The 27,728-nt window shown below is 43.1% G+C and overlaps 2 protein-coding genes across 2 annotated transcripts; one reads left to right on the top strand and one right to left on the bottom strand.

Moving 5' to 3' along the window:
* Positions 1-5,627: 5,627 nt before the first annotated feature.
* Positions 5,628-12,997, top strand: LOC115116679 (eukaryotic translation initiation factor 4 gamma 2-like). The gene is made up of 21 exons (XM_065013063.1): positions 5,628-5,804; positions 6,553-6,663; positions 6,831-6,896; positions 6,979-7,104; positions 7,357-7,459; positions 7,560-7,691; positions 7,808-7,874; positions 7,961-8,112; positions 8,195-8,305; positions 8,389-8,571; positions 8,666-8,801; positions 8,887-9,042; positions 9,152-9,258; positions 9,364-9,492; positions 9,588-9,692; positions 9,799-10,014; positions 10,115-10,373; positions 10,466-10,670; positions 10,775-10,983; positions 11,096-11,217; positions 11,367-12,997. Exons 8-21 carry the CDS (start codon positions 8,029-8,031, stop codon positions 11,430-11,432), a joined length of 2,088 nt encoding a protein of 695 aa, XP_064869135.1. The 5' UTR covers positions 5,628-5,804; positions 6,553-6,663; positions 6,831-6,896; positions 6,979-7,104; positions 7,357-7,459; positions 7,560-7,691; positions 7,808-7,874; positions 7,961-8,028; the 3' UTR covers positions 11,433-12,997.
* A 1,506-nt stretch (positions 12,998-14,503) lies between these two features.
* Positions 14,504-24,056, bottom strand: LOC115113633 (RNA polymerase-associated protein CTR9 homolog). Its single transcript, XM_029641494.2, has 22 exons — positions 23,896-24,056; positions 23,405-23,503; positions 22,344-22,583; positions 22,129-22,246; positions 21,947-22,036; positions 21,605-21,861; positions 21,403-21,510; positions 21,083-21,319; positions 20,746-20,964; positions 18,601-18,784; positions 18,236-18,510; positions 18,047-18,134; positions 17,757-17,905; positions 17,529-17,645; positions 17,077-17,222; positions 16,909-16,980; positions 16,570-16,705; positions 16,219-16,362; positions 15,949-16,073; positions 15,763-15,862; positions 15,560-15,666; positions 14,504-15,457 (listed from the first exon to the last, which is right to left on the bottom strand). Exons 1-22 carry the CDS (start codon positions 23,938-23,940, stop codon positions 15,064-15,066), a joined length of 3,450 nt encoding a protein of 1,149 aa, XP_029497354.1. The 5' UTR covers positions 23,941-24,056; the 3' UTR covers positions 14,504-15,063.
* Positions 24,057-27,728: the final 3,672 nt, after the last annotated feature.

Genomic DNA, 27,728 nt, shown 5'->3' with positions numbered 1-27,728 from the left:
TTTAAGTTTGTTCCACCTGAGCAAGTCTGACCACAAGTCAGAGACCACTATGATGACACACCAAATGTGTTTGAATGACCCTTTTTGTCTTCATCTAATGCCTCTTAAGGGGAAAGTATTCCAAAAGATTACGTTACTGATTTTGTGTAATCCAAAAGTTACCTTATTGATTACAATTTTGGACGGGTAACTAGTAACTATAACGTATTACATTTAGAAAGTAACCTACCCAACCCTGATGGAACCATTGTGCTTCCATTGAGGAATCTATCAAGACTGGAGATAATGGGCTTATCAGAGAGGGAAATAGAAAAACTTGGCAGATGTCAAGCAAGTCTGTCAGCGTGGATATAATTCATAGACAAGCTCTGATTAAACTGATTTCATTTCCCCAAAGCCTCCAGATACTGTGTCAAGGTCTTCTGGTCCACCATACATTTCAGATGGCTCATATCAGCACAATTTAACACCTGATGCGATTATTTTCAATAGACATGCTTGAAAGCAGCATCACCACTGACAGGAGTGCAATTTAATTAGCAGAATATATGTAGGAAAAGCAGCTTCCTGTAACGGCCGTTGTTGGTGGAAGAAGGTGAGGACCAAGGTGCAGCGTGGTATGTGTCCATATTTATTAGAATGAACACAGAAATAACCAAAATAACAGAGCGAAACGACCAAAAACCGTTCTGCCTGGTGCAGACACAACAGACAACAGAAAATAATCATCCACGAAACACAATAGAAAACAGGCTCCCTAAATATGGTTCTCAATCAGGGACAACGATTGACAGCTGCCTCTGATTGAGAACCATACCAGGCCAAACACAGAAATAGCAAATCATAGAAAAACTAGCATAGACAACCCACCCAACTCACGCCCTGACCATACTAAAACAAAGACATAATAAAAGAACTAAGGTCAGAACGTGACACTTCCTGCTCAATGTTAATGATTGCCAGTAAGCATAAGAAATCTTAAATGTGTCTATCGTTGTCTGTTTATTCCATTCTGGCATTGCCTAATGCCTACTGTGGCAGACAATGGGGCTGGGCTGGGCTGGGCTGATGACACACTAAATCAAATCAAATCAAATCAAATTTATTTATATAGCCCTTCGTACATCAGCTGATATCTCAAAGTGCTGTACAGAAACCCAGCCTAAAACCCCAAACAGCAAACAATGCAGGTGTAAAAGCACGGAGACAGACAGGTACAGACTGGCAGAATGGAATGTGTCTAGCCTTGAGTCATGCCGGTCTCAAGAACCTCTGCGGCCCCCTCCAGTGTTGGTATCATCCACCTCTGGCCTGCTCGCCTCCCTACCACTGAGGAAGTACAGTTCCCGCTCAGCCCAGTCAAAACTGTTCGCTGCTCTGGCCCCCCAATGGTGGAACAAACTCCCTCACGACGCCAGGACAGCGGAGTCAATCACCACCTTCCGGAGACACCTGAAACCCCACCTCTTTAAGGAATACCTAGGATAGGATAAAGTAATCCTTCTCACCCCCCTTAAAAGATTTAGATGCACTATTGTAAAGTGGCTGTTCCACTGGATGTCATAAGGTGAACGCACCAATTTGTAAGTCGCTCTGGATAAGAGCGTCTGCTAAATGACTTAAATGTAAATGTAAGAGTAAATATACTTGGGAGAAACACAATGCTCAGTGAACTTCCTTGATAATTCAAACCTTTATACAGGGCTATACTCCATCTCACTGGGCACTCACTGGTTGAATCAACACTGTTTCAATGTAATTTCAATGAAATTACATGCAACCAAGGTGTCATAGACATTGAATTGACATCTGTGCCCAGTTGTTTAGAAAACAGATTACACAGTGTGTAATCAGAGTGCTCTAAACGACCGTGATATAATCGAATGAACCTTGACAAACACAAAACGGTATATAAAACCAATAGACACATTGACAAGAGAAAGATGAATTTAAGTTTCAGCCCCTGGTGGAGGGCTTTGAGGTACAGCCAGTGAATAAGTCAAGAACTGTATGTTTGGTGTGAAAAAGAAAAAGAAACCTGAGCACCAGTAGCCATTTACTGGAGGCATGAGGATCTGACTCAACATTGTGTCAACAAGCAATGGTGTCAACAAGCAAGTTCCAGGAACCTCATTCAGCAACATAGTCTGGCCCTCCTCTCAGTTCATCATGACTATTGTGAAATCCTGGAGTAGAACGTTCTGTACAATACACTACACTGTAAATCAAAAAGTGTTGACGTTTTAAAATCACTGAATGAGAATACTGAAATTCAGGACAATCGTAAAATAGCCCACTGAATCAAGTGTAATCCCTTAAAACTCACAACAATAGGCTACATGAAACCAATACTCTCTTTCAGCGATTTCAAAACATTTATCAGAGATGTGTAAGTGAGTCTCCTAAACCTAAACATACTGCCTGGAGGTACCGGACCCCCAGTCAATCAATGTACTGCACTGGAAAATGAGCACATTGTCTGGGTCGACATCCTGTGCACTTTGGTTCGGGCCAATAAGACCGCATACTACCCATGGCTTTACAGAAATTGAATGAAGAGTGGTTTAACCATGGGAGACCACCACAGATGTTGCTGTTTTTGTATCCAGATATTGCAACTAATAATGATATAAAAACACAAACTCACATTTACAATAGCTCGGACACAAATAAGTATATATATATATATATATATATATATATATATATATATATATATTTTTTAGGATTTTTATCAGACAGTTAACTCTGACATTATGGATTAAAGGAATACTTTTTTTATTTTAGATTTTTTATTTCACCTTTATTTAACCAGGTAGGCTAGTTGAGAACAAGTTCACATTTACAACTGCTACCTGGCCAAGATAAAGCAAAACAGTGCGACACAAACAACAACACAGAGTTACACATGGAATAAACAAAACATACAGTCAATAAAACAGTAGAAAAAAAGCCTACATACAGTGTGTGAAAATTAGGTAAGATAAGGGAGGTAAGGCAATAAATAGGCTATAGTGGCGAAATAATTACAATTTTGCCATTAAACACTGGAGTGATAGATGTGCAGAAGATGAATGTGTGAGTAGAGATACTGGAGTGCAAAGGAGAAGAAAAAACAAAGAAAAAAAACAACAGTATGGGGATGAGGTAGTTGGATGGGCAATTTACAGATGGGCTATGTACAGGTACAGTGATCTGTGAGCTGCTCTGACAGCTGGTGCTTAAAGCTAGTGAGGGAGATATGAGTCTCCAGCTTCAGTGATTTTTACAATTCGTTCCAGTCATTGGCAGCAGAGAACTGGAAGAAAAGGCGGCCAAATGAGGAATTGGCTTTAGCACGTGCTATGGGTGGGTGCTGCTATGGTGACCAGTGAGCTGAGATAAGGCGGGGCTTTACCTAGCATAGACTTATAGGTGACCTGGAGCCAGTGGGTTTGGTGACGAATATGAAGCGAGGGCCAGCCAACGAGAGCATACAGGTCGCAGTGGTGGGTAGCATATGGGGCTTTAGTGACAAAACGGATGGCACTGTGATAGACTGCATCCAATTTGCTGAGTAGAGAGTTGGAGGCTATTTTGTAAATGACATCGCCAAAGTCAAGGATCGGTAGGATAGTCCGTTTTACGAGGGTATGTTTGGCAGCATGAGTGAAGGATGCTTTGTTGTGAAATAGGAAGCCGATTCTTGATTTAATTTTGGATTGGAGATAATGTGAGAAGAGTTTACAGTCTAACCAGACACCTAGGTATTTGTAGATGTCCACATATTCTAAGTCAGAACCGTCCAGAGTAGTGATGCTGGACAGGCGGGCAGGTGCTGGTAGCGATCGGTTGAAGAGCATGCATTTAGTTTTACTTGCATTTATCAGCAGTTGGAGGCCACGGAAGGAGAGTTGTATAGCATTGAAGCTCCTCTGGAGGTTGGTTAAGACAGTGTCCAAAGAAGGGCCAGAAGTATACAGAATGGTATCGTCTGTGTAGAGGTGGATCAGAGAATCACCAGCAGCAAGAGTGACATCATTGATGTATACAGAGAAGAGAGTCGGCCTGAGAATTGAACCCTGTGGCACCCCAATAGAGACTGCCAGAGGTCTGGACAACAGATTTGACACTGAACTCTGTCTGAGAAGTAGTTGGTGAACCAGGCGAGGCAGTCATTTGAGATACCAAGGCTGTTGAGTCTGAATGTGGTGATTGACAGAGTCGAAAGCCTTGGCCAGGTCTATGAGTACAGCCTCTTATTGATGGAGGTTATGATATCGTTTAGGACCTTGAGCATGGCTGAAGTGCACCCATGACCAGCTCTGAAACCAGATTGCATAGCGGAGAAGGTACAGTGGGATTCTAAATGGTCGGTGATCTGTTTGTTAACTTGACTTTCGAAGACCTTAGAAATGCAGGGTACGATAGATATAGGTATGTAGCAGTTTGGGTCTAGAGTGTCTCCCCCTTTGAAGAGGGGGATGACCGGCAGCTTTCCAATCTTTGGGGATCTCAGACGATACAGGCTAGTAATAGGGGTTGCAACAATTTTGGCTGATAATTTTAGAAAGAGAGGGTCCAGATTGTCTAGTTCTGCAAATTTTTAGGGGTTGAGATTTTGCAGCTCTTTCAGAACATCAGCTATCTGGATTTGGGTGAAGAAGAAATGGGGAGGCTAGGGCAAGTTGCTCTGGGGGGTGCAGGGCTGTTGACCAGGGTAGGGGTGGCCAGATGGAAAGCATGGCCAGCGTTGAAAAGTGCTTATTGAAGTTATTAATTATCGTGGATTTATCGGTGGTGACAGTGTTTCCTAGCCTCAGTGCAGTGGGCAGCTGGGAGGAGGTGCTCTTATTCTCCATGGACTTTGCAGTGTCCCATAACTTTTTGGAGTTTGTGCTGCAGGATGCAAATTTCTGTTTGAAAAAGCTAGCCTTTGCTTTCCTAACTGCCTGTGTATATTGGTTCCTAACTTCCCAGAAAAGTTGCATATCGCGGAGGCTATTCGATGCTAATGCAGTACGCGACACGATGGTTTTGTGCTGGTCAAGGGCAGTCATGTCTGGAGAGAACCACGGGCTATATCTGTTCCTGGTTCTATTTTTTTTTGAATGTGGCATGCTTATTTCAGATTGTGAGGAAAGCACTTTTAAAGAATAATCAGGCATCTTCTGCTGACGGATGAGGTCAATATCCTTCCAGGATACCCGGGCCAGGTCGATTATCAAGGCCTCCTTGCTGAAGTGTTTTAGGGAGCGTTTGACAGTTATGAGGGGTGATCGTTTGACCGCAGATCCATTACGGACGCAAGCAATGAGGCAGTGATCGCTGAGATCCTGGTGAAGACAGGAGGGCAGGTTGGTTAGGATGATATCTATGAGGGTGCCTGTGTTTACAGATTTTGGGTGGTACCTTAGATAAAGTCTTTATAACAATTGAGAGAGAATGCAGTTCATGAATTCAGTCCAGGAATACAACACAAATACATAATGCGTGTATTTCCCCCAGTAAACTGACGTTACCTTTTTTATTTAGGGATTTAAAATATATATATATGTGGGTGAGCTTGAGAAGGGAGTATTTGATTCTGTTTTACGTGTGATACAAAGGCTGGCAGCCCAGTAAATAAAGTCCCATCAACGTATGACGTAGATTACAGTCAGCGTTCTTCTCACCAGTGCGAGGTCTGGCCCTGGAACGCACTGCTTTTTATTTCAGTATTTCCAGTTAATTAATCACGACCAAACAGGGTCCTTCCTTCTTTATTTTTATTTCTCACATTTGGAAACCACACAACCTACAAAACTGACGTTCCTTCGGTGAAGGTATGATCGTTACATCTAGTCTGTGTTTAACTTTAGGTTTGGCTAGCTGGCCGTTTAACTGTTCTAAAATGGCTTCCGATTGTTAGCCTAGCTACTTGGCTAGCTTTCCAATGTGGCGTTTCCTGCGTATGCTAACTGGATAGCAGTCTATAACCTAACTAGCAGTTTAACTACAATTTATCACGACACATTAGTAGAACATGGAGTCTTGCCATTGGTAATATACTACTAATATTAAGCACTTGCCACACAGAACCGGCATATTGTTATTTTCATGTAACATGATGGCAGCTATCTGGCTAGCTAATACAATATCAACATTTACAAAGTGTATCACAAGACCGTTGACAATAATGTTGAAAGTGATATGACTGCTTGCTAACTAACGTTGTTAACTAGTCCACCACAACCAACAGGCAGAGAGGAAATGATGAGCTAGTTACCGGTAGATTTAATTAGCTAGCTAGTTAGTTATTATAATTTAATAAACAGATCACCTTTGATCAGAATAGACATTGATGGCTAAACATGCCATGGATTCGGAATCTCAGCATTACAATGTCCTTGTCATGTTGTTTAGTTAGTTAAATGAGTCAGGCTACCAGTAGTTAGCTACTGGCCATTTACAACAAAGGATGTGTAGCGTTAGCTGCGAGTGAAGCTAGCCAACTCTGTGTTTGACGCATGGCATACACTTCCTGCTAAATCTATTCATTTACTTTGTACTCTAAAAATGCATTTTCTTCAGGTCGCTTTTGCCTACCCCCACCCATTGAATATTATTATTTTCGGGAATTCATCGTTGTCAAGCCGCCAAAGTGGAGAGTGTGATTGCAGAAGGGGGTGCTTCTCGTTTCAGGTAAGATTGTAACTTGTTTAGGGCTAAATGCAATTTAGTCCTCAGGTCGTTGTTTCACTTCCTACTGATATCCTTCACATAGTGTAGAATAGATTATACCTTCTAATAGTCCTAGCTATGTCATTTTGTTCACACTATTCTTCAAGTAAATAATATTTGTTCCACAGTGCTTCTTCGGGTGGGGGAGGAGGTAGGGGTGCCTCTCAGTACCATCCCAAGACTGTCGGCAACAGGTACTATTCAAGCCATTTTACCAAAATGTAATGTTACTCCAAACAATCTTACTTCAGATGTCACTAATGCTGTTAATTGCAGCGAGTTCCTGGGGAAAGCCCCAGGATCTAGCGTTCAGAGATGGGTTCCTTCACGAAGCACTAGACGAGATGCCAATGCCTCCAATGAAAAAGAACGACATGATGCAATCTTCAGGAAAGTGAGAGGGTATGTAATCCCCTAATAAATTGTGGCTACACACATTAGATTCAAATAAAAATGTTATCTTGTAGGCTGTTTGCCAACTTGAATCTGGTTGGCGCCCCATACCTTTTTTTTCATCCATTAGAAATGACTGGCCCATTTGCAAGTCAGCAGATTTCAGTGAATGTGTGTTAGTGGTGCCATTTTCTAACACCAGATAATGCCTTGTCTTCAGAATGCAGTATTTTTCATGTTTCCTATTCTTTCTATCCTCAGCATACTTAATAAACTGACCCCCGAGAAGTTTGACAAGCTATGCCTTGAGCTCCTGAATGTGGGCGTAGATTCAAAACTCGTCCTAAAAGGAGTGATCTTGCTGGTAATTTAAAATCTATTTCTTAGCTCTGTGTGCATTAATGTTTATTGATCGAGTGGAAAACGGCTTTACTGTACAGTGTACATCACCTCATTTCAAACAGATTGTTGACAAAGCCCTCGAAGAGCCCAAGTATAGCTCGCTTTATGCACAGCTATGTCTGCGCTTGGCAGAGGACGCACCGAACTTTGACGGCCCATCGCCAGAGATCCAAACGTCACAAAAACAAAGCACCGTAAGCATCGTTGTCATCCTCCTCACAGATTGATTACTACTATTATAGACAATGGTATCATGTTTTTTTTTCTCACCCTGTCTAATCTTTTCATTTGGAAACAATGTGTGTTGCAGACATTCAGGAGACTTTTGATTTCTAAGCTTCAAGATGAATTTGAGAACCGTGCCAGAAATGTTGAAAGTGAGTGAACATTTGAATAAATGTGCCTATTTTCTGTGCCCTGTGTGGTTGCTTGTGTTAACCTTTGCTCTTTTCTATTCCCTCAGTCTATGACAAACATGACAACCCTCTTACCTCTGAGGAAGAAGAGCAGCATGCCATTGCCAAGTTTAAGATGCTGGGAAATATCAAATTCATTGGGGAACTTGGCAAACTCGATCTTATCCATGAATCTATCCTTCATAAGTGCATCAAAACAGTAAGTCGAATACATCAGTACTGTTTTTACAATGTTAAACCATATGAAATAGATGTTAACTAATCTTTCGTCTTTATTTCAGCTTTTGGAAAAGAAGAAGAGAGTCCAACTTAAGGATATGGGGGAAGATTTGGAGTGCCTCTGTCAGATAATGAGAACAGTGGGGCCTAGACTCGATCATGAAAAGGCTAGGGTAAGCATATACACTCGAGTCATTTTATTTAGTTTGTTAATATTCTTTTTCATTTGGGCGTGACTAATTTGTTTCTCTTGCAGTCTTTAATGGATCAGTACTTTGGCCGTATGAAATCCTTAATGAACAACAAGGACTTGCCGGCAAGGATTCGTTTCCTGGTGCAGGATTCAGTGGAGTTGCGAGAGAACAATTGGGTGGCTCGCAAAGCTTTTATCGATAATGGACCAAAGACGATTAACCAGATTCGTCAGGAAGCAGTAAAAGTTAGTTAACCATTCTTTTATTAAGTGCAGCCAAATCTTATGAATCTGTAATGCCACAGTGTGTCTTAATACACTTCTGCTTTGTGTCTTGCAGGATTTGGGTGTTTTTATTCCACCAATGGCCCAGGGAATGAGGACTGACTTCTTTTTGGAGGGGCCCTTCATGCCTAGGTTGAAACTTGACAGGGAAACTCTTGGCGGGTTGGCGGATATGTTTGGACAGATGCCAGGTACATCCATGACTGACGCTCCTGAGTAGTTTGAATTTATTGCAGTCCTGTTGTCCAACATTTTAATGTGTGTCCTGACTACTAGGGAGTGGGATCGGCACAGGCCCTGGAGTGATTCAGGACCGGTATTCACCCACCATGGGCCGTCACCGCACCAACCCACTCTTCAACGGGCACACAGCCCCTGCTACCCAGTCTCAGTTTGAGATGGGAGGCAAGCCCTTCATCAAATCTAACCAGGTGACAGTTGCACACTTTACTAAAAGCAGTAGCTTTTGAATATTCTTGGACTGCTCAAATCTTGATGGATATGGCATTGCATCTAAAGTCACTTTAAACATTTTTCCTGGGGCAGAATCCAATTTTCCAGAACCAGCAACAGCAGGCTCAGTCTAAGGACATGGCACCGCGTTTCATCAAGAAAGGATCGCTCAACGCTGATGAGGTACAACACCTGGTAGATACCCACTCTTTTAAACCACCGTTTGCACAGGCAACAAGCCAAAATACTTTAATGCAAAAAATGAGAACGATGCATAATACCCTCTCTTCCCCGTCTTAGATCAGTCTAAGGCCGGCACAGTCATTCCTTCTCAACACAAACCAAGTGCCAAAGTTGCAGCCGCAGATACCAACAATGATTCCTCCAAGTGCTCAACCTCCACGCACTCAAACGCCACCACTGGGACAGGTAAAGACAAACACGCATACCGCTTTTATAGCATTCAGCTGGAGTTGATGTGTATTTAAAGTCTGCCCACTCTAAACGGTCTTATCATTTCTCAGCCTCCTCTGCTTGGTCTGAAAACCAACCCTCCTCCAATTCAGGAAAAACCTCCAAAGACCACCAAGAAACTGCCTCCTGCAAAGGAAGAGTTGCTTAAGATGACCGTATGTTCCATTTTACAATCTCAAGAAACTCCTTCAAGTTGTACTTTTTGCCCCATAGAAGGATTTCCGAACGCTAACAGTCTTTGTCCATATTATATCTTATCAGGAGACCATAGTGACCGATTACCTGAACAGCAAAAACATTGATGAAGCTGTGAACAGTGTAAGAGAGATGAAGGCTCCCAAACACTTCCTGCCTGAGATGTTGAGCAAGATCGTGATCTGTTCTCTTGACTGCCCAGACGAAGACAAGGAGCATGCCAGCACCTTGATCCACACACTCCGCACAGAGGGCCTTGTTACTGGGGAGAGCTTCATGCGGGTCAGTCTTCCAGTCATGGCAAAGAGCTTTTGTTGTAAGATATCAAAGGTTCTACTGTTCAGTGAATTTACTCACCACATGCCTGTGTACTTTTTTACAGGCTTTTCTCAGTGTTCTGGACCAGTGTCCCAAGATCGAAGTGGACATTCCTCTGGTGAAGTCCTACTTGGCCCAGTTTGCAGCGCGAGCCATCATCGCAGAGCTGGTGAGCATGGACGAGCTAGCCCACCCTCTGGAGAATGGCACCCACTTCCCCCTTTTCCTGCTTTGTCTGCAACAGACTGCCAAGCTGAAGGATCGTGAGTGGCTCACTGATCTATTCCAGCAAAGCAAGGTCAACATGCAGAAGATGCTGCCTGGTATGTCAACCTCTCCTAAACCCTTAGCCTAGAAAGCTCTGTCAAGTTTTCACATTTTAACAAGATTGTTGTGATTTTGTCAAAATCTGCAGAAATCGACCAAAACAAGGATCGCATGCTGGAGATCTTGGAGGGCAAAGGCCTGAGCTTCTTATTCCCACTCATGAAGCTGGAAAAGGAACTGCTGAAGCAGATCAAAGCAGACCCCTCTCCCCAGTGCATTTACAAGTGGATCAAGGACAACATCTCCCCTAAGCTCCACACCGACAAGGGCTTCGTCAACATCCTCATGACCAGGTATGGGGAAAGGGCTAATGCCCACATTGCAGAGTTCTGTGGTTATGCATCTTGAGATGCATGTTATTAAGACTAGGTCTGAATTCTGCTCATCCCCCCTCCAGTTTCTTGCAGTACATTGCCCAAGAGATAAATGCCAGTGAGGAAGAAGACCAGTTATCAGCCCCCACTAAAGAACAGCTGGACCAGGAGAAGCAGCTGCTGCTGGTCTTCAAGCCAGTGATGCAGAAGTTCCTGCATGATCACCAGGATCTGCAAGTCGGTGCCCTCTACGCACTGCAGGTCCACTGCAATGCTAAAACTTTCCCTAAAGGTACGTACAGGTCACATGGTCAAATTATTACTTTGGATCATTTTATGCAAGCGCATTTGCCTAGAAGGGTTTTTGTTCAGTTTTTTTAAAATATAGATTTTTATTTCTCTAGGAATGTTACTGCGCTATTTTGTCCACTTCTATGATATGGAAATCATTGAAGAAGAAGCCTTTCTTGCATGGAAAGAAGACATAACTCAAGAGTTTCCTGGGAAGGGGAAAGCATTATTCCAGGTAATTACATTTCTACTCCCAGACAATTTGTATTGCAACTCACACCATTACAGGTGCATACTAAACTGGCTTTTTTTATTAGACTAGAAATACACCACATAAATGGGTAATGCATCTCTGTTTTGGCTCATGGTATGTTCCCTGTGAAGGTGAACCAGTGGCTGACCTGGCTGGAGACTGCTGAGGAAGAGGAGTCTGAGGAGGAAGCTGACTGAAGAACCAGCCAAAAGCCTAATAGTGCAGAAATGCTATTGATATAATACTGCTTTTGTTTCTTTCCCATCTGCCCTGTCCCAATATGATATGCATGCCTAACCACTGCAACACTTCATTCATCTTCCCTGTCCCAATATGATATGCATGCCTAACCACTGCAACACTTCATTCATCTTCCCTGTCCCAATATGATATGCATACCTAACCACTGCAACACTTCATTCATCTTCCCTGTCCCAATATGATATGCATACCTAACCACTGCAACACTTCATTCATCTTCCCTGTCCCAATATGATATGCATACCTAACCACTGCAACACTTCATTCATCTTCCCTGTCCCAATATGATATGCATACCTAACCACTGCAACACTTCATTCCCCTATCAAGTTTTTGGCCATATTAAGCCAATGTATGTTTAGTTTCCCCCCCTTTGGCTCTTTTCTAGCGCTTAAGCATAATAATGGTTTGCCATCTGTTTTAAGAGCCCCTTTTAAGATCAATGGTATCAGCTGCTTTGAATCTAGACTTTTGTTTTTCTCTAAGACAATTGAATTGCAAGGTCCTTGTTCCTGCTGCTGAATGCTATGCTTTTATTTTTGTTGTTGTTAGCCGATTAGCAACACTGTAGAGATGCACTTTGCTCAACGTCATACATGAGTCGTTGCAATATTCACTCATCCTTTGATTGTTACAAAGAATCCTCAACTGTAATCATTGGTTACCAGAACATTTAATGGTTTATATTTGCTTGTGTTTCTACCTCCTCATTATGGGCTTCATGTGTTGGGTTTGAATTGCTTAATGTCTCCATTTCAAGTGAAAACACTTAGTCTGGACTAAGGCACAAGTCTGTAATAAAAAAACGGTTTTACTTGCACAATATCCTGATTGTAAGAATTCAAATTCAGACCTTTAAGTGCTTTTGTGGATGTATGGCACATCGCCTGGGAGAGATGAAATTATGCGGCCTTGTTAATGTATCAACCCTCATTGCTGTGTACCTCCCTCTGTATCTGTCATACATTGTGATACTTGAATTTTCTTTACGGGGAACAACCAAACAATGTGTGAGTTGGTTTTGCATGGCTCGGTGCCCCAGCTGAGGGGTGATTTCGCTTGAGGACCAATGGAATGGTCTAAACATTTGCATACTAACCCACCTGGGGCATCGGGCCATGCAAAATGAACTCGCACACGGTCTGTTCTCATGCAACAATTTTCAAACTACACAAGTGCAACATGTTTTAATTGGTGAATAAAGTTAACATGAGAAATGAATTTGATTTTGTTACACTTTAACTCTGCCCCCCCCCCCCCCCCTCGTGTGAAAAATTGAAGCCTGTTTGCCATAATGTCTGATCCAGATATTTATTGATTGTTTTTATCAAGATTAAAAAATATATAATCTCAATTTACTATGATCTAATGAAATCACGAGGTATACATCTGTACAGTACAACTTTCTGTAAAAGTGTTACTGTAAGGTTCTGTAACTGCTAAGAATGTTCTTGTGTACCACTATTGCTTAACTTTTAAATAAAGTTAAACACTGAGTTCACTTAGACTTGTCCTGTGTAATATTTCACCTAGATTCAGATATGTAACTGTGAACCCAACAGGCCATTTAATATGATTTATAAAGTCCTGCAACTACTGTATTAGTGCATAGTTGCTATGTATAACTCCCCAATGACCAAGGCAAGCTCTCAAACACTTCCTCTGTTTCTTGGTAGGCCTACGAGAAATGCCCAACAATTACAGAAATTCCGGTTACCATGGAAGTTAACTGTTTTGATTTTTAAGGAGTTGCCTTAATATAGCACATTGTCACACCATTATTTGGACCATTCCCCTACTGAATGGTTTTATTGCAACGGACTGATCCTTACGGAGAACACTTCAAGTGCCTACATGTGGTATGCATTTTGTAAGAACTTGGTTAGAGAGAAACTTACTTCTTGAAGTAGGTCGCAAAGGACGGATGTAACGCAGCATGAAGAGGGTGATTCAACCCCTGAATGCTGATTGGCCGACAGCTGTGGTATATCAGATCGTATACCATGGGTATGATGAAACATTTATTTTTAGTGCTCTAATTACATTGGTATCCAGTTTATAATAGCAATAAGGCACCTCTGGGTTTTGTGGTATATGGTCAATATACCACAGCTAAGGACTGTATCCAGGCAATCTGAGTTGCATCAATGCTTGGCCATGGTATGTTGGCCATATATCACACCAACTCGGCCCTTATTGCTTAAATATAGTACTGTAGCATTTTTGCATGTCAGTAAGTGGTTGCAAGGGAAAAGATAAGGCCCATTAGTAGCAGTTGTCCACAGCTAAATAAGGCACTTTATCAGTGTCTTTAGTGGGCTGGGGGTATTCACCAGAATTGTGATGAGTATTCGCAATGCACTTTAGGCTATAGCCAAGGCCTAGTTGTTCACTTTACTTCCATAGTCCCATTTCCTTATGAGCTTTTATTATTCTTAGATTAAGCAGCCCATCTGAACTTTGAACAGAGCTACACTGGAACCCATATTCAGAACCATGTTTAGGCCACCGACACAGTGACAACTCTGAGAAAACCTCCACAACAGGTGTCAAACTCATTCCATGGAGGGCTTAGTTTCTGTTTTTTCCTTTTAATTAAGACCTAGACAACCAGGTGAGGGGAGTTCCTTACTAATCAAGTACAAGAGAGGAGTGAAAACCTGCAGATACTCCGCCCTCTGTGGAACGAGTTTGACAAGTGCGCTACAACATATGTTCTTCAGACAGGCTCGGTCAGCCCCGTCAGACATACCCTGATCTGGTGTTGTCAGTTCCAGAAGCTGGCCACAGACAGGACCTCTTCACAAACATGTGTTTGCCTCATCCACCCCACTGTGGTACCTCCGGAATGGAGGCATGTATTTGGAGTCTCGATGCGTCTCAAACTCTACGAATACATTTACAACTGCATCACCTAGGCGTGCCGCCAGATTACTTAGCACTTCTTGTATCCATATAGAGGACCTAAATAAAAAATGGCACATATATACACTTTCACTATTGAAGCTGAACTTGTAATATGGCATTTTATTCACCACAGCATGACTGACATGAGGTTTGCCCAAAATATTTTTCTGTATGGCAGAGGTCATGTTGATACAGAAAACAAGGAAAATGCAGCCAAAACAATTACAACACATTTACCCCATAATCAGAAGATACGTGTCAAGTTGTTTTCCAATGTCATTACAAGCATCTTCATCATCAGAAATAGAAAAAAAACGAATATTTATTTTGTGTTTGTTTATTATCTACATATAATTTGTCCGAACTCTGGGTCAATTTACTAATTTTCTGTGACGTCACCTCTTCCAATCAGCCGTCAGACTACTTACAAGTCAAATTTTCCATCCATCATCAACAAAACAAAAGGACATGAGGTACAGCATCAATGCAAAAGTCTTAGTCTGGTGACCAAAACCCACATTAAGGGCTACAAAGCTACACTGCATGTGCTCAGTTCAATTTCATGGTACAAACCAAGACGGAAGAAAAAAAGCCTTTACAAAAATCTGTTAAAAATAATACAAATTCTGTAGGAAAAAAGTCAGTTCTGAGTTTGAGGCCTCAGTCACTGTCAGAGCCAGAGCCGTGGTTGGAGGCCTCTTTGGCAGAGCCCCCTGGTTCTGATCCGTTATCGGAGCGGTGTGGGGAGCACGCCGGAGAACCTGCTTCAGAGCCAGAGGCTGCGGCCGGTGAGCCAGGTCGGGACTCGTTCTCCGACCCAGAGCGGCTCCTCTTGCTCTCGTTATCAGACTGCTCTGAGTCAGACTGCTGCTGCACTCTCTTCCTCTTCACTGGACGGTCGCTGCCCGAGTCGCTACCTGAGTTTCCGGAGCGTTGGGGGCTTCCAGCTTCGCTGCCAGAGCGGTTCCGGCCCCCGTCGGACTCACTGTCGGAGGCGATGCGCTTCTTGTGGCCGCCCTCGTTATCAGAGCCTGAACCACTGTCTCTGGGGTTTCTGGGTGGTCAACAGACAAAGAATTATGAATTAGTGGCACAAAACCCTTCAGAGTTGTATTTTCATGTAGCATTTCATGTACGAATGAGTTTATGCCTTCACCTGTCTTCAGCAATTTTCAGTCCATCCTCGTCTGATGAAGAGTCGGAGGATGAGATGATGGCCTTCGACTTGATCTTGCCTTTGAGAGATGGTGGCACAGGCTCGTACTAGACAAGAACAGAACTGTTACATCTCTGGGCCTAAGGCTGGTCATTTGGGTTTAAAAATACCATTAGAACCTAGATAACCTAGATTTAACTGACCTTTTGCATCTTCTTGCCGCCTGCTCTGGGTTTGCGTTGCTTTTTAGGCCGTGAGCCTCCTTCCTCGTCATCGCTGCCATCGTCACCCCCTTTGTTGGGTCTGAAATACACAGTCACAGTGCCACTCACACCAGGCCATTTTCCTACCGGTCACTACAAATAAAACACTTTCCACAGCAGTCTCACCTCCTCTTCTTCCTGCGGCCCTCCTCCTCACTCCCGCTGCCTCCCTTCCTCTTCTTCCTCCTTCTCACTGGCAGGTCCTCATCAGAGCCATCGTTGACAAACTCATCAAAGTCCCCTTTCTTGCGCTGGGGAGAATGAAACAAGAACAATATAGTCACACTGCACCCTAGATCGTTTGAGATTTATATCGATCTGATGTGCCATGAGCTAATCATTGATCAACACAAACCTCTGCATTGCACTAGCTGTTCTCTACATATTTGCACTCACTCGGCCGCCACCTTTCCTCTTCTCTTTCCTTTCCTCCTTCATTCCATCGGCGAAGGAGAGCAGACCCTTGGTCTTCTCCACATACATGGCTCTCTGCTCCAGCAGCTTCTTCTGATCCTCTTCCAGCTTGGTTCTCTTCTCCTCCTGGTGGGGCAGGAGGAAGACAAGGTCAGTGGGTTAGTCAAACTGTTATAAAGGAATACATTTACAGTGGACCAAAGAAACATGTTATTCAAGACATCCCAGCCTCAAGTAAGGTCTGTTTACTTAAATGTCTTATCCATTATGGTTTACAAGTACAACATAGAAGGGATGAGGGACTTGTGGAGATGTGACATCCCATAGACAGACCTGTTCTTTATGCATCTGTTGGCGCAGGAAGTCCCTCTCCTGATCCTGCTTGGCCCGGATCTCCTTCTCCTCCTCGTCCTGCTTCCTGGCCCGAGCCACGTGATACTGAGCCTGACTCAGCAGGTCAGAGCATTGCCTGCAACGACCCCCACACAAACACAGCTCACAATCCAGGCTTAGCCTGACATCTGATGGCTGGGCTCAGCTGTCATCCCTCTAAATTCCTCTGAGGTGTGATGAGAATTTTGGCTAAGAGTGGTTCATTGATTTACTGAAGGCTATGAAGTAAGTACTGGCCTGCATTTGGATTTTAGAGGGGAGATATTTGTTCAAACTGACCTGGCCTCAGTAGAGGCAAGCACTAGGTCGAACCTCATCTTGTCACCTGCCTTGGCAAGGTAGCTGAAATACCTGAGACAAAAGAGAACAGAAAAGAGAAGATTAGGCTGAGAAAAGTGAAGGATTATTTTAGGAGAAGTGTTAAAGTGAGTTTAGTTTAGGGTGTACCGGTGGGCCAGCTCCAGCTCTTTGACAGCACTGAGTACAGCCTTTAGGTTACTCTTCTCGTCCTTCAGCACCAGAGTGGCCAGCCTCTGCAGCACCAGGGCCACGTTGAACATCAGCACTGTGTCACTGGGGGCCACGTGACGTGCCTGGGGACACAGCCAGCCACATCAGTGAGCAACAGGTAGGGTTGCAAAATTCCAGGAACTTTCAATAAATTCCCTAGTTTCCCAGAAAGGATCCTGAAATTCCTGTTTATTCCCTTCTGATCTCAGGAATCCTCCAATCGGGATGTCGGGAGAAAAATAAATAAAAAGTTCACAGGATTTTGCAACCCTAGTAACAGGACATTCACACAAGGGTCACCTTGCTTTCACATAAACATTAATTAAATTAATCCCAGTCATAGGGTTACTAAAAGGAATGAGAGACACTTCATTTCACACAAATCTCACCTTCAGCAGAGTCTGTTTGCACTCCTGGAGTTTCCCGCATTTGAAGAGTGCCCGAGCCAGGTACAGCACCACCTCAGTGTTCTGATGCTTGTAGAATTTCTTCAGACAGTTCTCGTACTAAACGCCACAAAGAGTGGATAAGACATTTTAATAGAACTCCTCAAGTAAAAAAAATAGGAATGTAAAAGAACTCTGCAGTGTGTACTATGTGCCAGTACAGAGCCTTACCATCTGCACAGCGCTGATGTACTGTTTCTGCTCCACGTAGATGTGGGCCAGGTTGAGCCAGACGTCACTGATATCAGCTGTGGCTTCTCTCACCTGGGCAAACACGTCACGGGCCTCTCGGTAGTAGCCCTTATGGGCCAGGACGGCACCTGGACAGAAAAGACGGCAAACTCTGAGGTATTTACACGCTAATAGTTATCTGAGGTAAATACATGCTTATAGTTAAACACAGTCAAGTCTGAGTATTAAGCATTTATGTGAATACAATGAGTGAGTGAAGGCCAACAAACCTATGCCGTTGGCAGCGTAAAGGTTCTTGGAGTCGTTTCGTAGGACCTGTTTGTAAATGGCCAGGGCTCGATCCTGATGTCTCTTTTCCTGGAGGGACACAACCACCGACACAGACAAATGATGAAGGCACTGTTTCTGACAGTGATGATTTATGGCTCCACATCAAAACAACTGATATTCTGCCGTACCTTCTCCCGGTCCCTGGTGGGCTGGTGCAGGGTCTGGAGCCACACGTTGCCCAGAGCCAGCATGGAGTAGGTGTCGTTCTGAGTGGACGGCTGCTTGAGGATACGCTCAAACTTCTTCTGACCCGGACCCCACTCCTGCTTGGCCAAGTGGAGATTCCCGATCAGGGACCAGGCGTCTGGGTGATCCTGATTAATCTGCAGAGCCTCTTTGAACCAGTCGGAAGCTTCATAGAAGTTTCCTTTGTCACGAGCCATTGCGCCAAGTCGCAGGTAACCTGCAAGCAACAACAAAGGACCAATTGATACGCACACACCCTAAGGAGACAGACATTAACCAAAAAGTATAGTGTGTCTTCAGTGCTTACAGTCAACGTAGTTGGGATGTTCCCTCAGGATGTTCTTGTAGAGTTTTTCCGCCTCGTGGAATTCGCACATGGCCTCGTAGAGCCTGGCTAGGTTGTAAGACGTGGTGACAGAGATGGCGTTGTAGTAATGCTCGTCATGCTCTCCCTCAGCTTTGGCCCGCTCCAAAGAGGCCAGGAAGTATTTCTAAACATGGACAGACAGAACAAACCCCTGAAATCTATTTATAGCTCTGTTGTGTCTACTAGGGTTGGGCGATGTCTGGAATGACACATCGTCCTGTCCAAACATCATTGATATACGATTGTACTGTAAAAAAAAAAAAAAAAAAAATTAAATCTGGGGGGTGCGCGTTGAGCACGGAGAGGTCAGTCAATTGGCGGGAAGAAGGCACTATAAAGGACACATTGCTAGGCCTAGTTATTTATCTAGTCTAGGCTGTTGAAAGATTTACAAAATTGGTAGAGCAATGTTTCTCTTGTTCATAAAAATACTCCGATAGGAGCTAAAAACAAACATTACAGCTGTATCAAGTGTAGTCTATTGTAATTTCATTAGGCTACTTTCCGACAAAAATAAAAAAGGCATGATGGGATTTCACTATAGTACAGTCTGCCGTATGCTAAAACAGGAAGAAAAAAAACTCTGGCTCCTTGGTGGGAAAGAAAAGCCTGTCTTCACCGGTTTGGCGGTTCTTTGGTTTCAGGCTGAATGATAAAGGTGAGCCAGCAGACCTGAATAAAGGTGAGCCAGCAGACCTGAATAAAGGTGAGCCAGCAGACCTGAATAAAGGTGAGCCAGCAGACCTGAAGTCACTTTCAGAATGTGTAAAAAGACAATCAGGGCAAAGGATCGACAGACTGCAAACCTCCGTCAACATTTACAAGTCCATCATCCTGCTGAGTTCGCTACTCTGGGGCAGAAAAGTTGAACATGCTGGTGATCCTTGCCAGAAACCATTAGCTAGAGAAAAAAAAAAAAAAAAAACGAATGGTTCTTAATTGTACTTTGTTTAATTTAAAAATGTAGCCTATATTCAAATCCAGATGCATCATACTCAAATGACATATTCTAGGCTATCAAAGCTTGAAATACTTTTTTTGCACTTGTTTAGGCTACTTTATTTATTTTGTAGGCCTATATTTAGGATTTGTAAAGTTCGATAGGCAAGAGGCATATCCTAATTGGCTTATGCTAAAAACAAATAGGCCTACGTTCATTCGTTTTTTAAGTGTTATAAAGAATGTTAAATAATAATTTGCTTTATCTAATTGTATATTTAGGATTTTTACAGGTCGATAGGCAAAAGGCATAGCCTAAGCCAATGTTCATCCATCTGCTATAAAGAATGTTAGGCTAAATAATCATTTGTTTTATCTGATTGTTGTTGACAATTGATTTAGCCCACACTTTGGTCAAGTAAAGCAGAAACGTGGCAGGTTTGTTTATACTTCCTATTCGATTAGTCTATCTTGAAATGGTTTGTTCTCTCCCTCGTTATTACTCTCTTTTTATTTCGGCTCGTCACAAACAACAGCTGGAACTCTGCTACACCTATAGATTCATTCCATGGTTGATCATGAAACAGTAGGATATGCCTAGGCCAACAAGTCACGTTACAATTGAGTGGGGATTGGGGAGGAAAAGGGAAATTAAAGTTTAAAACAATAAGCCCGACAACAGAATTGCGTGATGCCAAAGTCCTGATCATGATCATCCAATATTGGTGGGGGGGAAAAAATACATTAGGCCTCATTTGACATTTTGTGCTGCTTTGGTGCTCTCCGCTCTATCAATAATCTACATTGTTCTCTTGCATTATGTTAATAGTCCAACTACCTCATATGTAATGAACATTTAGGCTATGGCAAATAGGGAACAGGCTATTCGGCATGTCGCCTTGCTGGGTGCTCTCTGCACTGCGCTGTTCTGCGCTGCCAGACTCCAGAGGTGCAGTCAAATTCAAATATGCTAGACCACCGTGTGACATCACGATGTCGTCACTATCGACAATGGCTGTCAAACATCAAACACAAAGACAAGTTAGGAAACTACAAATAGCCATTTGAGTAGTTAATTAATTCATTGCTACAACATGTAAATGTCTAAATCTAGTCAGGAAGCTCTGCCATCCTCCTAAACTGTACCTTGGCCTCTCCCAGGTTCCCCAGTCTGAAGTGGAGAGCCCCCAGGTTGTTGAGGATCTCAGGGGGGACGTCAGCCTGGACCTTCTCCTGCAGAATGCGGGTGGCCGTGCCGTAGGCAGAGAGGGCGCCCTGGATGTCGGTCTGCTCCAGGATCTGAGCCAGCTCGATCCAGGCCTCCACGTCATCAGGGTACTGCTCGGTCACCTTCTTCAGATGACCCTGCAGAACACAAAGACATTACATCTTATTGATTTTAGCAATAGTGCTGATTAACATCTAGAGAGTTACAAGTGAATACTTCATGTGAGGTTCACCTTCGCATAGCAGTTTTACTTACTTTGGCAATGTCTCTCTTTTCCTGATCATCTGAAGTAGCATAAAGAGATCCCAGGATCTTCATGGTTTCATAGTTGTTGGGGTAGGCCTTTAGGACCTTCTCAAAGCACTGGGCTGCATTCTCCTTGTCTCTACGGTACACGTACATCTGCCCCAGGCCAAAGAAAGGCAGCACAAAGGTAGACGAGGCAAATTGGGTGGCCTGGTAGTAGTACTGGAAGGCCTGGTCATAGTCCTCCTGAAACACACAAGAAGGAGAGATGTAATGCCCATTCAATTAGAAAAGCAAGAGTCTTCCCGAAAAATAAACTGAGGCCTTACCTGTACATGAAAGGAGCGGGCCAACTGGTAGCAGCTCTCAGCCTGCATTGCTTCCACCTCTGTGTTGTGAAAGGCATGGAGAGCCAGGTGCTGCACTTTACTGTAGTCCTGAAAATAAGAAAGTACATCAATGTGAATGATAAACGATGCTCAGGTCAAGACATGCTACTATATACCAGGAATAAGATGACCACCCTCTCACCTTTTTGAAGAAGAAGTGGTTAGCCAGGTGGTTGAGCACCATGGGGTTGCTGGGGTCGATGGTGTAGGCTCTGGATAGGAGCTGCACTCCATTCTTGATGGAGTCGGGCTCCTTGCTGTTGAGCTCCAGCACAGCCAAGCCCACAAGGGCTCCCACACACTTGGAGTTGAGCTCCAGGGCCCGGCCAAAGGCCAGACGGGCCTTCTCCAGCTTACTGAGCTTGACAAAGCAGTGGCCCATCCCCAGCCTCACCTCGGCTGGTAAGAGAAATAGTGACGGTATATTAGGAGAGACCAAGGATATTGTTCATTTTAATATGACAGCTACAAGTGAAATGCTTACCAGGACATCCAGGGTTTGTGCGTAGAGCCTTCTTGTAGTAGGCCAATGCTCCCCTGTAATCCTTCTTATTGAAGGAGATGCAAGCTTTACCTGTTGAAATGAAATATATAGTGGTTAGGCCCCATTTCGAAGTGAACCTTTGTAGTTGTAATGGTAGATCTTTCCCTTTGTGATTTACTTACCAAGTAGAGCAGGGATGTTATTGGTAGACTGGTTCAAGACAAAGTGGAACTGAGCGTCAGCCTGGTCCATTTTGTCCCCCTCCAGCAGGCAGAAACAGGCTCTTCCCAACAAGTGGTTCTGTTACAAACAAATATATTACTCTTGGTTATGATTTTTTGTGTTGGGGAAATTAACTTTCACATTATCCAATAAATTGTTAAGCTGATTATCTTACCTGGTCGTACATGATGATCTTGTCTGCCATGGTGTAGAGCAGGGTGGCCTGAGTGATGAGCTCCTTCTTGGCATCTTTGTTCTTCTCTTTACGTGCCTGCTGGACATAGTAGGCTGCCAAGGTGTCCAGACAGGTCATCTGGTCCTTCTCATGGTCTCTGTAGTCCAGGTTCCCATCGATACGGGCCGCCTCCAGCAGCTTGACAAAGTCCTCCGTCTTCGTCTGTTTGTAATACTCCAGCTAAAAGAAAAATATGTTTGTGTTTATTTTGGTGACAAACAATCCATAAACAAACCATCAGTCAGTGGGAATGCTACATACACAACTACATAACTCACCGGGGAGGATAGCCCATTTCCTGAGTTCTGCATAACATTTAGACACCGTGGGAGATATTTGCCGACACGTACCTGTTTGGCAACACTTTTCCCATGTTGGAGAGTATATCCGTGGTTGGTGGACAGTTCTGATAAGGAAATTGTTGTTTGTGTCGCCGGACTGTACCAGGAAATAATTACATTAAATTGTTAGATGCTACCACCCCCCTCCAAATCAAAACATTCCATGTTTTGTCTCCGTGTTTCACACCTGTTTGTCTAGCTAATCAGCCTCACAATTGGGCAGCATGCTGCTGCAGACGGGTAGTAGAACAGCGTCTGTGCGCCCAAACATTGACATCCATGTTTGGTTTTGCCTTGGTAGCCTATAACAAATGGATTCAATTATTTCTTTTGGCGATGCAGACGACAATTTCCTAATCAAAACCGTCCACGGATATACTCTCCAACATAGGAAGTGTCTCCAAACAGGCACAGGTCAGCAAGTATCTCACACGCCTCTCCAATGGTATGCCATAAGATGGAATGTTACTGTTAAAATAACTGTAAATGGCGGCAAGCCTGCAGGGCTACAGGGAGGAGTTACAGGTAACAGTAGAAATTACAATCTAACTGTATTTGATGCATCACTCATACAGAGTAATATGTGCAACTGTCATTTCAACCATTTAATTTCTTAAGGCTTAAATTAATTATCATACCAGTCTATGTATTCATACTTACAGCAAGAGCAATCCATATGTGCAACTGTGTATGCTCCTGTTTCAGGATACTGATGACCTCATCTCCTTCTGGCAGCTGGTCGAAATCAAGCTCAATGACCTGCAGAACAAATGTCTATGTGAACACCAGTTCGTACACATACAACATGACATGTGACCTTTAACCTATGGCTAAACAGCTTGACCAGAAAGGCTAAGTTACTTTATGAAATGTTTTGACTGGGGACAAGAAGTGGCTGCATTTACTAGTTAGCTTACTGAATGATCGGAAAGACAATATCATGGTGTAGAGCAGGGTGGCCTTTACAACTCAAATCTTGGTTATGACCCATAATTTTCATGACTGATAGTAAAAAAAAAATTAAATCTCTGAAGTTGTTAGCGATCTGGCTGACGTTAGTCAACAAGCACAGGGCAATACTACGTTAGCTAACGTTAGTAGGCTAGCTGTAGCAATCCACCGTCAAACAAAGCAGCGTAGGTAGTCCTTACCTCATCGGTGTCCCGTAAGGGGATTTCAATTGATCCCCGAGACATCTTGGCTGATGGAAATCCACGTCCCTACACCAATATATTCCCAAGATTCGTTCAGCTGTCGCCGTGGTCTCGAGGATCTGGCTCCACTTCCGCTCTACAACAAATACATGGATGTTCACAAAACAATGTCCGGGTAGGACAGCGAGCGACTGGTCGGAATAAAATGACCCACTGGTGTAATACCGGCAGCAAATAAAAGTGTCCTCCTGACTAATCCAGCTGTTGTTCTCTCTCTTCTTGGCAGCCCAAACATCTTTCAACTGAAAGAGAAACATTCTGTATTTTCACAGTAGTCTTTGTTTTATTTTTAAAAGTAGTAGGTCTATTTGTTGTTTAGAAACCTGTAAATGTTTGTTAATAATAAAATGTGTTGTGTTCACTATTTTAACATGTGCAAAGTAGGGAACTAGAATTGGTACATTATGCAGTGCGCCAGTATGCCTTTCAAGTCAAGCTCCATAGTGGTCGTGTTCGAGAACATCAAAACCGTACTGTATCATGGGTACATTGTGACTGACTGATCTACAAATAATAAAAGACAAGAAAGGGAAGGAAAGGCAGGACAATCAATCAAAATTGATTGGTTGATTGATTGACGATTGATTAAGGGAGGGGAAAATAAGACAATAATAAAAGCTGTTATAATTGTGATAATCGTCTGTGGTGTGTTTCTGTGACCTGTGCCCAGTTCTTCATTGACCCTGCCCTGTCCTAAAGAATCTGATTGCTACTGGTGATTTCCTATTGGTTTATACAGGAGATGTTATGCAGATGATCTAGAATCATTTGATATGTTAAACTGACTAATGTTAATTCAAAAAGTCCATTAACTGATTTATTGTTTGCTGGCCTGAGCCAGCAATTGGTGGAGCTGAGGGGAGGGGGTGGGGGTGTCAGCTGGTTTTGATGTGTGGCAGTGAATGATCAAAACAGGCAAAGGCTACACTCACTGAAGAGCATCTTGAGGGTTTCCCACTGCAAACTGGCAGCAATAGAATTGTCTAAAATTAGTGTGCATTTTTGACCAGCTTGTGTGATGAGATGTAGCTAGTTGTTATACGTTTTCATATGCACATTTTCTGCCGCTTTCAAAGGAATATTCCTCAACTGGAAGGTAAAGACTTAATTGTTTTGTATTCTCACCGCTTTCTAACATATCTAACATTCTTAGGGTAAGTGTATATGTCTTGTATGACTTCATAATGCAATCTTGATTAATTAATAGATGTAAATATCTCATGTAGGCTACTTGACATCTAGTAAGCTTAGACAACCTCTCTCTGTTTTATTTTGTAATGTTTCCACTGTCTTTCTTTGCTTCGTGTGCCGTTGACTGACCTGCAGTTTCAGTTACATGACTGTCACAAATCTAGTCCCTGGTTAGGTTAAAATTCTGAGTGGTCATTCCTTTCTCTTGCCCAGGGACCCAAAAGGAAAAAACACATGAGTTCAGGATACATAAGTTAACAAAAGAACATTCACATTCTAACTGGCCCTTAATACATTACCGTGCATGTAAGTATGGTATTATATACATATAATGCACTTCTACAGAGATAGAATAGTCCTTAACAAACTAACTCAAACTTTCCGCCCACAATCAAATAGAAATATATAAAACAACACTTTGATTCTAACAATTTCTTGAAACTCAAACTTCAGACTTTTTCAGACTAATTTATGAACCACTATGACAAGTATCTTATATGCATTGTCATATTTTTCTTCATACAGAGAGATGTTATGGCCTCGGAGAACTTACTGAATGGAGATCAGAGCTTTCATGGGGAACAATCTGAATCTAATCTTCTGAGCAGCCACGGTGAGAACCATGAAAGCAGCAGGCCATCAACTCAGACCAGGCCGATGAGAGAGGACAGAAGGGGATACATAGCACCAGCTCTCTCAAGGGACTCTGGAGTTAGTTCCATAGAGCATCACCAGGTGCCGGAAAGCAATGAAAGTATGCATTGATATTAATATTGACTTATTGTCAATGGCACTAAACATTATTATAATACAGAACATCTTGATAACCAGGCATTTATTTTCTCAGAGCAGCAAACAGAATGCTTTTATTTTTAAAGATGTGTATAGACATCTAAGTTTAAAACTACTTTCACCACTGCACTTTGACTTCTGCTTTCGCTTATTTGAAGTTGTACATGACAAAGCGTGATGGATGTTTTAGTGTGGAGCAGCTATGGACCAGAGGATTCTACTGAAGAAACCATGGACACAAGTACATTTTCTGAGGAAGAGCTTCTTGATATAACATTTGAGGCATGCAATACCGCTGGCACAGGTACAAATCAACTCTTGTAATAACAGCGGTACATTAGTGTTCTCTTTGTGTACTGGCATGCTTCCTACGTCTTTGTTCTCCATAGGAGAGGTTCTGGTCTCCACGATCATGCAGTACCTGCAGACGATGACTAGCCAGAGCCCAGAACAGGACAGGCTGAATGCTTTGAATCGTATGCTGGACCCTGAGTGCCGGGACCCCGCTATTAGCAGGGCCAAATTCCAATCCACCATGAGGGAGTGGATTGCCCAGTGCAGCCAGGATGGGTAAAGAAAAACCTTCAGACAGCTAACTGCTATAGAATGTTCATCTGCAGCAGCCTTATAATCAACAACATGCCTCAGAAGTTTTGCCACTCAAAATGACTCACATTTGTAGTTGATTGCATCTGTTTGTGTGATTTATTTTGATAAAACATTGGTTAATCTTGCTAGTCTGCTGTGTACCTATAATTGGAGACTAATGATTGTTTGTATCTTTCAGCATGCATGAGGACGACAAACATATTTCAGGGGAAAACCCTTGTAAAGTGTCTATAAATGGTAAGGTTTTACTTTTGTAGGCAGCCTAGCAAATCCGTCTCAGATTACAGTGCAGCACTGATTGTGTTGTTCTTTCAGGGATGGATTTCTCAGGTCCTGAAACTGCCTTCTCAGAGAGAGAACAGTGTTATTGGTAAGTTATTCAGCTTTCTCAGTCACTCATGATTTGACTCTTTCTATGCAGTACTATTTCTGTATTCTACTGTATTCAACTGGCTTCCAGTTGAAGCTCGCATTGGCCCCCAGTGGTGGAACTAGTTGCCCCCTGAAGCTAGGACAGCAGAGTCCCTGCCCATCTTCCGAAAACATCTGAAAACCTACCTCTTCAAACAGTATCTTAAATAATTATTCCCCCCCCCCTCGCCAATACAAAAAAAGAGACACACGCACACCTTCTAGCTCTGACTCTACTGACAGCTATATTATTGAGGAAATTGTTACTTTCTATGCCTGTGATATGTGGTTGTCCCACTGTGATAAGTGGTTGTCCCACTGTGATATGTGGTTGTCCCACTGTGATATGTGGTTGTCCCACTGTGATAAGTGGTTGTCCCACTGTGATATGTGGTTGTCCCACTGTGATAAGTGGTTGTCCCACTGTGATAAGTGGTTGTCCCACTGTGATAAGTGGTTGTCCCACTGTGATAAGTGGTTGTCCCACTGTGATATGTGGTTGTCCCACTGTGATAAGTGGTTGTCCCACTGTGATAAGTGGTTGTCCCACTGTGATATGTGGTTGTCCCACTGTGATATGTGGTTGTCCCACTGTGATATGTGGTTGTCCCACTGTGATATGTGGTTGTCCCACTGTGATATGTGGTTGTCCCACTGTGATATGTGGTTGTCCCACTGTGATATGTGGTTGTCCCACTGTGATAAGTGGTTGTCCCTCTATCTCAAGATTAATGCACTAACTGTAAGTCACTCTGGATACGAGTGTC

The sequence above is a fragment of the Oncorhynchus nerka genome, linkage group LG28 (assembly GCF_034236695.1).
Source record: "Oncorhynchus nerka isolate Pitt River linkage group LG28, Oner_Uvic_2.0, whole genome shotgun sequence".
Taxonomy (NCBI): domain Eukaryota; kingdom Metazoa; phylum Chordata; class Actinopteri; order Salmoniformes; family Salmonidae; genus Oncorhynchus; species Oncorhynchus nerka.
This window is presented reverse-complemented; position numbering and strand designations above follow the sequence as displayed.

What these genes read in the sequence shown, in the direction of transcription:
- LOC115113633 (XM_029641494.2), bottom strand. Translation starts at nt 23,940, where the DNA reads ATGTCTCGGGGATCAATTGAAATCCCCTTACGGGACACCGATGAG. An exon ending in AGATCATCATGTACGACCAG is followed by an intron (nt 22,247 to 22,343) that starts GTAAGATAATCA and finishes TGTTTGTAACAG; the next exon opens with AACCACTTGTTGGGAAGAGC. An exon ending in TAACATCCCTGCTCTACTTG is followed by an intron (nt 22,037 to 22,128) that starts GTAAGTAAATCA and finishes TCATTTCAACAG; the next exon opens with GTAAAGCTTGCATCTCCTTC.
- LOC115116679 (XM_065013063.1), top strand. Translation starts at nt 8,029, where the DNA reads ATGCTGGGAAATATCAAATTCATTGGGGAACTTGGCAAACTCGATCTT. An exon ending in TATGTTTGGACAGATGCCAG is followed by an intron (nt 8,802 to 8,886) that starts GTACATCCATGA and finishes CCTGACTACTAG; the next exon opens with GGAGTGGGATCGGCACAGGC. An exon ending in AGGGGAAAGCATTATTCCAG is followed by an intron (nt 11,218 to 11,366) that starts GTAATTACATTT and finishes TTCCCTGTGAAG; the next exon opens with GTGAACCAGTGGCTGACCTG.